The sequence below is a fragment of the Lampetra fluviatilis genome, chromosome 7 (genome assembly GCF_964198595.1).
Source record: "Lampetra fluviatilis chromosome 7, kcLamFluv1.1, whole genome shotgun sequence".
In the NCBI taxonomy this organism is placed as follows: Eukaryota; Metazoa; Chordata; class Hyperoartia; order Petromyzontiformes; family Petromyzontidae; genus Lampetra; species Lampetra fluviatilis.
Window position 1 is genome coordinate 11,884,026 of NC_136281.1, and position 14,468 is coordinate 11,898,493.

The 14,468-nt window shown below is 42.7% G+C and overlaps 1 protein-coding gene and 1 long non-coding RNA gene across 2 annotated transcripts; both read right to left on the minus strand.

The window, feature by feature from the left end:
- Positions 1–694: 694 nt before the first annotated feature.
- Positions 695–7,235, minus strand: LOC144933353 (uncharacterized). The gene is made up of 7 exons (XM_078858036.1): positions 7,147–7,235; positions 6,188–6,301; positions 5,096–5,397; positions 4,180–4,267; positions 3,577–3,715; positions 1,833–1,970; positions 695–737 (listed from the first exon to the last, which is right to left on the minus strand). The coding sequence occupies exons 3-7, from the start codon at positions 5,369–5,371 to the stop codon at positions 695–697; spliced, it is 684 nt and encodes a 227-aa protein (XP_078714162.1). The 5' UTR covers positions 5,372–5,397; positions 6,188–6,301; positions 7,147–7,235.
- Positions 7,236–7,281: 46 nt separating this feature from the next.
- On the minus strand, positions 7,282–12,836 carry LOC144933292 (uncharacterized). Its single transcript, XR_013637007.1, has 3 exons — positions 12,765–12,836; positions 9,940–10,072; positions 7,282–7,325 (listed from the first exon to the last, which is right to left on the minus strand). It is a non-coding gene; the product is annotated as an uncharacterized LOC144933292 (long non-coding RNA).
- Positions 12,837–14,468: the final 1,632 nt, after the last annotated feature.

A 14,468-nucleotide genomic window follows, 5' to 3' on the forward strand; every position in this document is an offset into this window, starting at 1 on the left:
CCATATTTCACTACGCAGGTGAAATAAAACAGAACTCTACATGTTTGATGTTAACACTGCTGTAGAAAATAAAATAAGTAGAAGAGCAGAGTGGCTGTTGTTGTACATCGGTGTGCGATCCCATTTCTATTTCATATTCAGTTGCATTCACATGAGCATATGCACATTTATCATGCTTGACATTGAAAAAAGATTTTCATTTTAAATTTAGGTGGCAGCTCGTGGCTATACCTTTACTTCCCTAGTTCCAGACAACACATGCAGGTGGTTGACTGAATAGGTGAACGCGATTAATGCAGTAGCTTCGTTTGTGTATTCTCCCATCACAAGCGTGCAGGCAATCAATGCTACTGCTCCCCATAAAAAAAAAACTTGTCTGGTGTAACCTTTCTGGACAGTCTATGAACTGGCATCTGTGTTCAGGGTGACAGGAATTGATTTGTACCAAGATGAGGTGGTATTTTGTTGAACTTTATTCCATACATACTGCGTAGTTTTCATAAACCTATGTTGACTGAGAAATCCGTCCTGGTTTCATGACTAGACCGCACTCTCGTCTGATGATGCCCTATTATTGCAATTTCCACCAGATTGCAATTATAAATTGACAATTAAGCCAGCTCCATGTCAAGTTTGTTGCGCCCAATTTCCTCTAAACACCACTCATAGGCCCACCCAATGCCTACTATTGCCATTAGCGCTGGAGGGGCTTAATGTTGAGCAGCCCTATCCCTGCACTGTGGGGACAATTTGGCACCAGTCTATTGGCAAAATAACCTAATTTAAGAAATACCATAATCTCAACTCTTTTGAGCTGGTGACTATGATAAGGCCTTTGTGCATAGGGTTGCCACCTTTTCGGCCAAAGTTTATAATCACTATGCAATAAATTATCATAAAGTTCACAGTACCGATGTGGTGACATCGCGGGATGTCACTGTGCAGTGCCGGCCCTAGAGAGGCACGGCGTGCGGTGTAACGATATCACAGACACCACAGTGGTGTGGGTGTAGTACCAGCCCTAGAGGGGCCCGGTGAGTGCTGATTGATCGCGCTAGATAGCAACACGCTTGGCGTGCAGTGTCAACCCTACAGGACAGGGTGTGGGAGTGCTGGCCGTAGGAATGAGGTTACTAAAGGCCATGGCACTCTGGTTGACCCAAGAGGACACGTGACAAGTTAAGTCTACAAAGGGGCCCCAAGTGGGGGCTAGGGGGGTCACGTGGTTGGGATCCAGATTCCCCCGAGGATTCTGGCAGGTGGTCGTGGCCAAGAGCGGAGCCAGCCATGCCACAGACAAGATAAGCCGGGTCCCGAGAGGGACCAGGGTAGTTGTTCATCCTGGAAGAAACCTTCGTCTACGTTCTACGTTCAACGAGTCTCCAACACGTGGACCTGGACCCGAGCTGTGGTCCCGGTCCGTAGTAGCAGTTACATTGTAATTAGTGTAGTTAGCCTGGTGGTACCACCATAGGTTGTTATTCTGTGAAGGGGAAGTTACCCCGTGTGTTGGAGTTAAATAAATGTGTTGCCTCCAAGGCTACGTCTGCGACTCAGTTGAATGCACTACACCAGTATTAGATTTCAGTACAAAATAAATTCCTGCTACCCGAGCACATATGTCAATTCCCTGGATTGTAAGAGTCAAACCAGACAGGTGGAAACCCTACGTGTGAAGCATGGAGATGCCATCTTGACATACCAATGCATGCTGATTTTTTTGCCGATGAAATATTTATATATACTGTATTCACAAACATCTGACACTCAAGTACTTACTTGGGTTTATAGCAGTGAAGTTCCCAATAATATAACTTGAATTATTGGAGCACCCTTTGTTAAATCTGACGATGAGCTGATTTTCCGAAGAGTAATATTGATATGGATTTGGGGAATAGTAGGACGGATACATTAGGCTCAATGACCCATTTTTAACGTTGTAAAAAGATGCACAGTACGAGTCATAGATCCTGAAATAAAAACATAATTAATGTACGACAGCACAGTCCGTATAATAACGAGCAAGACATTCAGCAGTGTTTTTATTGGCTAATAATTATTAGTCACTATAATATGGAGCCACTTTTAATTATGCAGGAACACATATTTAAGCAAACTGATATGTGTAGAGGTTTAACATTCAGGCCTATATACAAAAAAGACCCAATGCTTCGTGGGGCTCTGTGTAGATGAGGCAAATATGAGATCTAGAGACCAACACCGAGACACAGAGAATTGCAGAGACAGACACACAAACAGATACACGGACAATTACAAACACAGAAAGACACAGAGAATTGCAAATGCACAGACAGAGGCACAGAAAATTACAAGCACAGTGGCCATAGAAATACATAAATCCAAACACAGAGATTGACATATAGATAGATAGAAACAATGAGACAGAGAGAGGCAGATCATTCTGAGGATGGTGTGCTGAAGCTGCACATGACTAGTTTTTGTACAAATGTAGAGGCACTACAATGACCAAGCTAATAGCTATAAAATCCTTAATTAAGGACAGTTAAAAATTTAAATGATCAGCACTAACAATGGTTAAGAAAGTCACAATGAATTATACAACTTAAAATTTTAATTTAATTGCATTATATATAATCATGTGTAACAGGAAATGGCTGTTGTAAAACATGATTCATGATGGCAGAGCATGCGCCGTCTCACAAGCACATGAATAACAAATACGTCATGGTAAAAATAATATCGTCACAACGAGTGTGTTTTAATCATGGGTTATCAAGAGCTGCATGGGCCAAAGAAAGTCATATATCTGAGAGTCAAAGCACAAGTTTAATAGCAGTGGCAGTCCCATGTCACGCTAAAGGGGGTGGGGGGGAATTCACAGTAGAGGGAGCAGATTTGCTAAGATTTCTGATCTGGCTGTGTCCAGCCATTTGTGTCACAATTCTTTCAGAATGTGGAGAAAGCGATCTAACCCAAAGACTTCTAATGTGCCAATGGATGTTGGTTATTGGGGTCTGTGGAGGGAGGACTGGAGAAATCAGAGCGAGTCGTTAGGGTTGATGTAAATGAGGCTACAGCAGGGATCCGCACGCATGAAGTCCACTGCTATTTATAACAGATGAAAAAAAACAAACGGACGATATCCCTCCTTTACAAATAGAACCCCTTTTTTTACACATACAACCTTCTGGGAGTGCATAACTTCAGCAACATTGGTTTAAGACAAGCAAATGCTGCACGAGTTTCAACATTCAGCATCTCATCAGAATGCTGTGTGGCTCATGGGATGTGTGAATACTGCTTTAAATGTGTTTATGTGAAGGGACAGATTATGTACACAATGACGCTCATGATTATGTTGTGCTATGGAAAACAGGGTTGGATGTGATGAGAGAGGAAGCCAGAGAGAAGGGGGCTACTGTTTGCTGACAACTCAGTGCTTGAACCCAGAATTTGACAAGTTTTCTGACGGTGAATGTAAACACATCTGAGAAAGACACTTAGACATAGCACTTCAAGACAGGATCTATAAGTTCTGCCTCAGGTTTATGAAATGTCCATGACGAGTCCCTCTCTATTGCACGGTTCACTTACAGATTTGGGTTCAGTTGAAACTGAATGATTTTTCCCGTGGAGACCGTTATTTCCCAGAAGCACGATGAGGTCATATTGCCATCAGAAGGATTGGCCACGAGGACACCATCGTCAGCATTGACCGCCTCGTAACACACATCTGATGTGGAGACAGGGGAGAACAGAGCACGAGGAATCATGCATCCAGCACTAGGGCTTACGTCCGCCTCACGTGTTAAGTTTAACTCGCCGCTTATAGTGACGTGAAACAAAGCCAACCATCCTCATGAGCATGATAATGAGGTTTATCATCATCATACGTACAAGGGCCAGCCAAAGGATACATGGTGGGTAATTAATGACCAGCTACAGTGCGATTGTGGCCATGCAACCAAAACTATGGACCATATAGTAAACCACCATAGTCTGTGCTCCTTCAGTGGAGGAATAACAGCAAAATCGTCGCCACTCATTACACTCCAACCGTTAATCCGTTGTTTGCCAAAGTGGTCTACAGAGACCGGGTGGTGGGGGGGGCAGTTAAGCAACAGTTGGTGATGAGGTCACACAGTTACACCTGAAGATGAAATATCATGTTGAATCAATGCAGATGATTTGTATTACCGTCGCTCGGGCAGGCTTCTGGATTCAACTCCACGTTGTCGATCCCAGCCAGAGTCTCGATTACACTACTGGTTGTCTCAAACAGCACCTGCATGCAGAAGGTGCAATGAACAAGCGCCCTGCAGTTATTACAAACAATCCGCAAAACAACAACATGCAAAAAAATGCTGGGTGCAGTGATTTGCGCACTGCACTATCATACCCAAATATTCAAGTTCGATTCCTTGACACAGCCAACATAAGTGAAAAGCGATGATTTGAAAATGAAGAATGCCTTACTAACACCGTGTTGATTAAAGGCACGGACACGTGATCCGTGTCTTGTGGCCTTGGTAACCAAGGGGGAGTGGATGCAGCGGCTGGGGAGAGGGACGAGTCGTCTTGATTTGGGGGGCCGCCATAACAATGAGGCTGAAAACCACTGTTTTAGACTGGTCAAGACTGCATTTTCCCATACTCTAGTCTATATGTATTATTTACTAAACTATAGGCTGTGTACTTCAACCCGTGTTCATACGTGGTCATAATTGTAATCGCATCAATTGAGTCCATACAAATGTCCCATGATGGCAATATTTTGACATGAAGACAATTTTTTTCATAAATAAGCAGAATTTGCATATAAAACTTAATTCCAGTATAAAAGCACACGTTGCAATCATGGATTAAACGTTGTTGATAATACAATATCAATTAGCATTGATTATATTTTGATGGAATTAAAAATCTTGCTAATTTGTTTCCTAAGCCTTTTGATGGCAAGCTTCAAAGACAACAGCAGCAGCCTCCAAACGCCAAGAAATCGCGGTGACATCACCACAGCATCTGTGCAAAGGATAGGTGCACTTTGAGGCCGTCACGTGAAGTGCGGTATGCTCCCTGCCAGGTCACTGAGACAAAATTCAAACAAGGGCACCTGAGTGACGTCCGCGGAGATGTTCACGAACGCCTGCGACCACTGCTGCTGGTCACCGCCCACGTCCGCTATGTTTAACAGACTGGGCCTCCACAGCAGGGGAAGGTTCCCGTCCGCCACCATGCCCCCGCGGCCCGATGCATCGCGGAGCGTGAGACTGGCACTGTTGTAAGGTCCAAATTTAAAGCGAAAGCAGCGAGTTCCATTGAAAGGCTGCAAGACGGGGCTCAGCAGATGGCTTTTCAATTGCGTGACGTTCCTGGGTTGAGATCTCATGCGTACTCCAGTAAAGGGGCTCCCATCTGCGCACAGACACAATTGAGACTGCGACTGAACAGGCAATCCATGAAAAGGAGTGTGTGTGCTGTACAAATAATAAGTGTGCTTATAAGAATTGTCACACAGATGGAGATTTAAGCAAAAGATGAAGATGCGAGCCACTCGTCTCTTATCATATACATTGTTTTATAGAGAATCCTTATCTAATGGTTACAGATGTCACTGTGATCAGATTACTGCCACGCCTGAAGCTGAACTTCCCAATTCAGAAAAAAATATGGAATGTTAAAAATATGCATGAAAATAAAGGTTAGTAATGTATTATGTTGAGAAAGAATGTTTCATTCATTGCCCTTTGCAAATTATTTATTGAAAAGTACAGGTTATGCATTCACTAGGACCATTTCCATGGAAATTCTTGTTACAAAAAAACGCAGGTACCTCAATAATTGTGTTGATGTATTATTTCTGTGCTTGTATCGTGACTCTTTTAGGCAGGAGGTTCCTGTCAAGTTTTTGCAGTAGGGAGCGATAATTGCTAAGCATAATCCCAATTGCGTGATTTTAAGTAAAACATTTCAATGACTCACAATGGCCTACTCTTGCAAATAATGCCACAATACATTTAACGTCCTGATTTTATTGATGACAGGTACAGCAGAGCAGTTGGAAAGTACATGGGGGTAATGACATCCGCAAAATTACACGTTCGCTGTAACTACAGAAAATAGGAGAAACAATGCTTCGAATAGCTGTGTATTAAAACAATGTTGCAGTGTTAGCTGTGAACATATGTTCATTATGAAGCATTACCATATGATGGATAGGACCGACTGTCCACTATGTCCCAGTGAAAGACATCTTCAGACCAGGATCCCCAGCCACAGAAGCCTCCATTGAAATCACAGTCAAACGACTGATCCGCAGCTATTGGAGACAAATGGGTAAATACGTAAACAATTAATGACAAGATTCCCACAGCTCATGATAGAACTCTCCGCAGCACGACTCACAACCTCCTCTCTACACCAAGAAGTGGGACCGTGAGTCACTGCCGGGTGTCGTTTCTTCATGGCAGCCTCCGCCGACTGGTATGCGGCCACGATCATCCCGCTGCGTGATCACAGCAGCAGCGTTCAATCCACACCGACTTTTTAAAAGGACACTTAAAAACCGCACCGCTTAATTTTGAATTTCCTAAAATACTTTTCGATCAACTGACAATACAAAATATATAACATAACTGATTAAATATATTTAACGTCGAAACGTTTTAAAAATGTTTCCCCAGGCAAGTTTCAAGCCCACAATGTTTTGAGTTCCAAAAGGGACATCGAGCCAATCAAGCCACAGCAGCAGTGGGAGCTGCTGTTTACAATAAACTGAATTTCCTCACAATAGTTGCACGCGTTTTACCCGTGGTAAGCACACGGTGCTACTGATTGTGTCACCAGCGCCACGCCAATGTCTCCCTGGTGACGATTTTCACACTATAAGCCTGAACTGACTGAATTGGTGCCCATATCAGATATTGATACCAATCACGACTGTCATTATCCATCAAGACAAGGAATCAAACCAAGGGGATCACGAGGAAGTGCAGGGACGTCTACACACTTCCTCACTCTCACAGACATCCATTCTCGCACCTCCCATTATCATCTCCGTTGGCCACGTACAGTACAAAACAGGTTCAACATACATATAACATACATTCTCATCCACTTAGGCCTCCATTCGAGCATATTAACATCATCGTACAATGTACATACCTACTGCTGTGTAGGTAGCTGTGAATGCTCCCCCATAGTAGCGGATGAAGACACTGTTCCCCGTTGATTTTACAGAAAATGGTGCACATTCCCAGTCGTAGTAACCGTGTCTTTGGCTGAGAATAGGTGCAAACGTGGAGTCGCCATCGTAGATTGCCCATTCATAGTAGCTGTCCCAACTGACAGAAAAATAAAAATCAGTATTAATCCGGCATCAACCCACTTACAAAACAGCACAAGAGGTGATATAGGTAACCATAACACAGGATTATATGCATCTCTATACAGTGCTGTGTGGGACACTCATTGGCATCATTACTGCTACATTAATATACCACGACTCAGTTCATGAAGAGAATATTCGGTTTTATGGATATTTCCACTGGCACAAACTTTCCACAAAGCCAAAATATTGCAATTGATATATTTTGCAAATGCCAAACTATTGTTGCACGCTCGAAATGAAGGACACGTGGGCAGGTGCTCCAAATCGAGGGCAAACACATTTGTGAGAACTGCTGTATAACACAGTATAACGCAGCAGTTCTGTGTAACACAGCAGTTCTCAACCGAGTCGCCATTAACCACGTGACTGGTGTACGGGTCAGGTTACTCAATAAGTTTCCCTTAAACCCAATTACACTATTGATACACCATCTTTGTCTTAAATCATAACGGTTACACTTCACTATTCGAATATTACTTTAATCCTAAGCTGTATGTCTATCTATACCATCCACTTATATTAATATCTTACATCCATTATCTGTACTGTATATATACTGTATATGAACTGTACTTGTCACCATTATACAACTTATTACTGTACATGTGTTATATTCTTAATCGCATTGCAAGTAGTCATACTCGGGATGCATGGGCATGGTTATAGAATAAACAGTATTAGGGTTAGAGTATTAGCAGTATTAACTACAGTACGTAATCTTTTACAGTGTACAGTGCTAAACCACCTCCTATTGAATATATCACAAACGACCAATTTAAAGCCAAGCTTAAGGACTGGAACATTTCTATAACTATAAAAAAAAACCTTTGGGTCCTTTACCTATAAAATGCAACAGCACGTGTGTCACACAGCAATCCTCAACCGAGTCGCCATTAACCACGTGACTGGTGTACAGGTCAGATTACTCAATAACCCTGCCAGCCACCTACAGACCCGACTCGGTATCGCATGCTGGTGTACACACGTGCATTGATGATGTACTGCACAGCGCATAAGGACCTCCACAAAACCACGCTTTACTCCATTGCTACATGAGGAAATCATTAAAAGAGTGGTCCATTCCTATTGTGCCTCACTATTTTAAAATAGGGGCAGGGCAAGTAGATTCTGCCACAATGTCAAGACTGTATGGCGCAATCCCTGTCCATGTAAGGAGCTGACCAGTTGGGGTCCAATCCTGCTGATACACATGATCAACACCACACCCGGGCACCTTTGTCTCCCTAGTGGCAATGTTTACACATTGCACCAGGTACTTATTTTAGGCCGAGTGGACCTCTGATAGGCCCAGAACTGGTTCCAATAATTGTCACTGGTGTTGGCCATGAGCGGGAATCGGACTCAGGTCGCCGGGTTCGTAATGCAGGCCACTCACCGCTACGCCACCGCTCCCCACATACTTATACACACACATATATGTGCCATCAATGAATTTTGTTGGTGAAATAAGTAAAATATTTTACTCTCAGGCTTTTGAGACCAATGTTATAATTGTAATTGGGTTTTGGGTCAGGTCGCGCAAGTGCAATGGCAATGTGTGTTGTACACCCTCCTTCACCTGACAGCTAAATAAAGTTGTCACCTGGGCAAACACGCCAATTCAAACTCTTCGGTTTTGTCGGTTAAGTCACGTAGGTAAAAAAGAAATAATAAAAATAACAATAATAGAAATAAAATTATAAATCACGACGTTTCGGAGGCAACACAAGTCTCCGTCATCAGGTGGGACCGTCACAGCTAGATTTACTGTATCAAGTGTTTATTATTTTTATTTTTTACCTACGTGACTTTACCAAAAAAACCTAAGAGTATGAATCCTTGCAGTCACGAACGTTTCAAATCTAGAACGCCAATTCAACTCAGGAAAATCGCCTAATAATGCTGGATGTGATCCACAACTGCAAAAAAACCAACGCTTTGACATTGCAGGCCAGATGTGTGGGGTGGGGGAGGAGGACAGCGAGCGAGAGGTGGCTGTATTTTTGTTATTTTATTGATAAAATAGTTGTTGTTGACACAGATGGCCATGGCTGTATTTGATTATTGGATTGAGGGAGAAATTGGACAAACGTTGGTGATCGGAAAAAAAACTTTCTCTTTATATTCCCGACGAGCAAGACAGTTCATTCCACTGCCATGGCTTTGTCAGTCTGGAACAATTTTAAGCATCATGAATAGTGTGGAATAAGGAACAATAGCCACATTCGACTTAACTTGTGTAAATGTCCCATTTTCAGAATGCCACACATCCTCAAGTAAAAATCTTAGCTCGTGAATTCTCAAAACACGGCTAATTCCACTGCACTTTACATTAATACAGCAGACAGGGGACGTACTCACAGATTATATTTATTGGCTTTGGTCAGAACAATGAAGGGGCTCTGTGTTCTGCCTGGTGTGCCCTGCCATGCATGCGCCTGTCTGTCACTATACCCATACTTAAAATAAATGACACATACACCGCCTCTGCCCCCCCCCCCACTTCCCACTCGACCGCTCCTCCACAGTCTGCAAAGCACACAGACAAACAAGGCAATGATCTTTACCTGCAAATTGATGATGCATTGATGTGCACGACGCTTCCTTCGGGGACAGTGATATGCCAATAACAGGACTGATAACCGTAGTTGCTGCCAAATGTACCATTAGTACCTTCCAGTGTTCCTCCACAGACGTTCTCTGATTTTGTGGGCAACGAGAGGCATCAAACAGAATGAAAGAAACATTAAACGGTAAATGAGTTAAAACATAGCCCCTTAATTGATATATTTTTATCAAGAGTAAGACTATATACATTTCTTGCTGTGGTTTTCACACTTGATGATGATTGCTTGTGTTGCAGTCGAAACGTCGAGAGAATTTAATTGTTTTAGATTTTTATTATTTGATTGTTTCCCTCCTACGTTACTTTACCGAAAGAACCAAGAATATAAATCCCTGCAGTCACGAAAGTTTTAAATCAAGAGTAAGACTGCGGCAAGAACACAAGCACTCAGATGTACTCCCGTCATTCACATCATCACTCTGCTATCGCAAGTCACATGGTTACTGTTCTCGTGAACATCACTCACCGATTCACTCGAGTCACTTACTGGCAGTTATGCACCTCCTTACTCTCCTATAGGCACCACGGTTATCACTATGCCCGTGAACTTCACTACTTGATGCCACTATCCATGTTGAGGACTCTGTCTACAAGACTGACCGTTTCATCTCATCCATATTTTGTAAGGCCAGGATACTGCATATAGGATAGTGACTTCCTCGTTCTACTGCTTACATGGGCAATACAGTGCACACTATCATGGTGATCATCAACCCCACCATCAAGTCACCAGCTGCATTGTCAAGGTTTGTGCGAATCGTGCAGCTGTGGCCTTGGAGATATTCACCAGCTCCAGGTTGCCTAAAACTTTTATCCGTAATAGATGTTTTCAGGCTGGGCCAGATAATGATGACCACAGCCAAGCCAATGAGATTGTCGCGTTGTGTACGAGCATTTAACGCACCAACTGTTAATGTTTCAGCCCACGAGCAAGTGAGAGAGTCAGGAAGAAAAACTAAAACTCAATGAAGTCAGAAATTCAGACTTCCTAGATTTGTATTGACATCCTGGATCTTCTCCTGATGATATTTGATGCAGTATCAAATACACCGTATCTAATTTCTACATTTACTTGTGAGAATTCAATTTAACGTTGAGCTGAAAAAAGTATAATTGACACATTAAATGCTCGTGCGTGTGATCACTCATTTTGTTTGGCTGTGTCGGGCTGAGGGTCTTAACAAATAATTTGCCAAATCATCACGTGCCCTAACCCAAAAATCAAGCATGAATCATAATATAAGCTGCAAATATGATTCCAAGTACAGAGCCACTGACTGCTGCCTTCTGCCGCCTCCGATACAGCTCTGATTGCCGAACGCTGGCTCTGGCCCTTAATTCCCAGGTCTCTAAGCAGTCTGGTTGTAGATGTTGCCACAAAACCTCTGCAGCCCACCTCCACTGGTCGGACTTCTGTGTTCCAGCCATGATGCCGTGCTTCGGCAGCTAGATCGGCATAGCGCAGATGTTTTCGCTCATAAGCCTCATCTACTGAGTCCTCCCAGGGTACTGTGAGCTCAATGATGAAGACCTTCTTGAGCGAACGGGACCAGAGCACCATGTCAGGTCTTAGGGTGGTGGTTGCGATCTCCGGAGGAAACACAAGTTGCCGGCCAATGTCAGCTAGCATTTTCCAGTCGCGGGCCAAGCGCAGCCACTTTTCCCATAGGGCAGGATGAGCATTGTGTGGTGGTCAGTTTTTCACTGTAAATAGCCCAAGCTCAACTCACTTTCCTGGCTGTGGCAGGACTTAGAATCAGCAGGTGAAATAGCTAAACAGATGGATACCGGTTGACTTCAAGCCTCGTGCACTTTTACCCCTATATTGCCCGTGCCCTACTCCTTTGAGTCACTTTTGCGCGCCAATAGTGGGGCACAGTTACCTCTGATGATAATCAGACCATTGAAAAGGATACAATTAGCTGGTGAAATAGAAAAAAATATCAATTGCAGTCGATTGGGAGCAATATTTACCAAACATGTGATGAATAGCATGTTTCTTGTTGGAGGGATCAAACCCATAACGTTCGTTTTTGAGCTCTAGGCCAATACCTGTAACATGCTGTGGTTACCTGCCAGTTCACTGCCTGAGATTTAGCCAGCTTTACACATTCGGTGATGCGTGTGTCTGTGCGGTTTTTGTACACCGTTCCCAGTGGAATAGTGCTTCCCTGTGTATCTAGATGCCTATTAAGTGACTCGTTTCTATGAAATGCAAGAGAACTACCGGTTTCACTCAATCCACCTCACTTACCAAAACCTCATGTTGTACAAAGATAATACAATGAATATTTTACATTTTAGTTGAGTATACCAGCTGAAATGTGTCACGAATATGCATGTGTCATTATAAAAATGATTATAAATCGAGTCACTACTTTTCAAATAACTGAGAAAAGCAAACATGTAAGTTAAACAATGCCTCAACTGAAACGTTTCATAAATGTTACAGAACCCAAAAAGCATTGTTGAGAAAGGCGACTCTTGCCAATCACACGGTGTATTTGAAGCACTAAGATTTTAGAAAATACGCCAGCACCTCCACTTAGCACGTTTGGCTTCATACAGTGCGAAACAAGTTCAACATACATACATACCTACAGAAAAGGGATATGACCCTACATCCACAGACTCCCCCCTCTTTACGAATAGCCAAGCACATCGAGCTCACGGAGACCAAGTAGGAGGTCATAAAGGGAACATGGTCTCCTAATGCCTCCGTGCACTCTCCAACATTTTAGAGACTATAGCCACCGAGCCTCTTACCGCTGCGGTAGAAGCGAAGGCTAAACCCCCTTCCATTCCCTGAGCCATCCGAGGTGAATTGCAGGGTCATGTTGCCAATGGTGGACACTTGGCTGGCTGGCAGGATCCCACAAAGACGAGTCACCACCGAGCTGCTTCCTTTGTCGTTCTCCAGGACGGTGAGGCTGTCGTGGTCGCACTGCCGGTTGTGACTGCGAGTCCTATCAGCCCCGGGCTCATCCAGTACCCTGAGCGACAAGAAATTAATAAATAATGAACAGCAGAGTTTCTAAAATAAAGTGATATAACCCAAAGTGGCAAGAGCTGGAAGCCGACAATAATTCCCTGTCCATTTAGGAATCAATTCCAAAAATAGTTTCTTCCTTTTTAGTAAATTGTGTTAATTCTGGTTCAATTCTATATGTATTGGTGAAGTTTATGTATACTCTTTGGTTCTTTCGGTAAAGTCATGTAGGTGAAAATAAAATAAATCACGACGTTTCGGGCGCAACACAAGCGTCCGTCATCAGGTGCGAAAGCGATGACGGACGCTTGTGTTGCGACTGAAACGTCGTGATTTATTTTATTTTAAACCTACGTGACTTTGCCGAAAGAACCAAAGAGTATGGATTTCTGCAGTCACGAAAGCTTCAAATCAAGATTGTAGTTTATGTAGATAGAATGTATGCAGACTGAACAATGGGGGAGCTTCCCCTGTTATTTAACTAACATTCAATGCGAAGCATCATTTCCTTTAAATATATTTAATGTGCATCATGGTGATGGCTAAAATGCTCATGAGTTATGTCACACTATAACCCAAAATACCAAAACAACTTTGAGGTGGCTAAATGTAATATGACCCTGCTGAAATGCTATTTGAGCATCTAAGTATGATTCATGAAAGTTGTGTAATTTATTGAACAATTTAAGTCATCCCAGCCAAATAAGTAAGCATACAACAATTCTTCCTCACTCCTCCGCCCCCTAGAATTTGATCAATTGCGACAATTCAGGGTGACAAGTTAGAACAAATCAGCCAAGAGGGAATCGTAGTCTTCATCGGTTTTAAATATCCCACAGTTGTGGCAGGAATTGTTTTTAAAGCACAAATTGTCCACAGATAATTATGTTGCAATGTCCGTAGGATTGATATTCTCATGGCGCACTCCATACTCACTCAAAATCATTGATATATAGAAAAATCATGTATCCGGGTGGAGTGTAGACTTCCCAAGTGCAACTGGAGTTGTACTCATAGTTGTGTGGGTAGTTTGGAGATGTCAGCATCATACTTTGAGCATTCAGCCTCCCCCCACACCTCGAGGAAGCTGAGAAACAAAGCACAATGTTAGCAGGAACACTTCTTACATAAACTGTACTTCTTATACCAATATACACATGTTTGTCAAGTTTATCTCGAAAATGCTCACGTCTAAGTCTTCAAACTTGTAAGGTGATGCTGAATGATTAAGATTTAAATTTGTTTGGTAATGTTACTTGGCAGAAAATCAGTGTGTCAAAAGGATACAAGGTGAGAACCAAAATTCTGGCGGACACCTTTGCATACAATAGAACACCTACACCCCGAATGAACTCTCTATGTTCAAAACGTGAAATATTCAACTGTGGAAAAAAATCTATGCATATTTACATATAATGATGCACAATGTCCTGAAAAAAATAATATCGCCACCTCATTGGCCAACAGGTGCGTTATCTCCA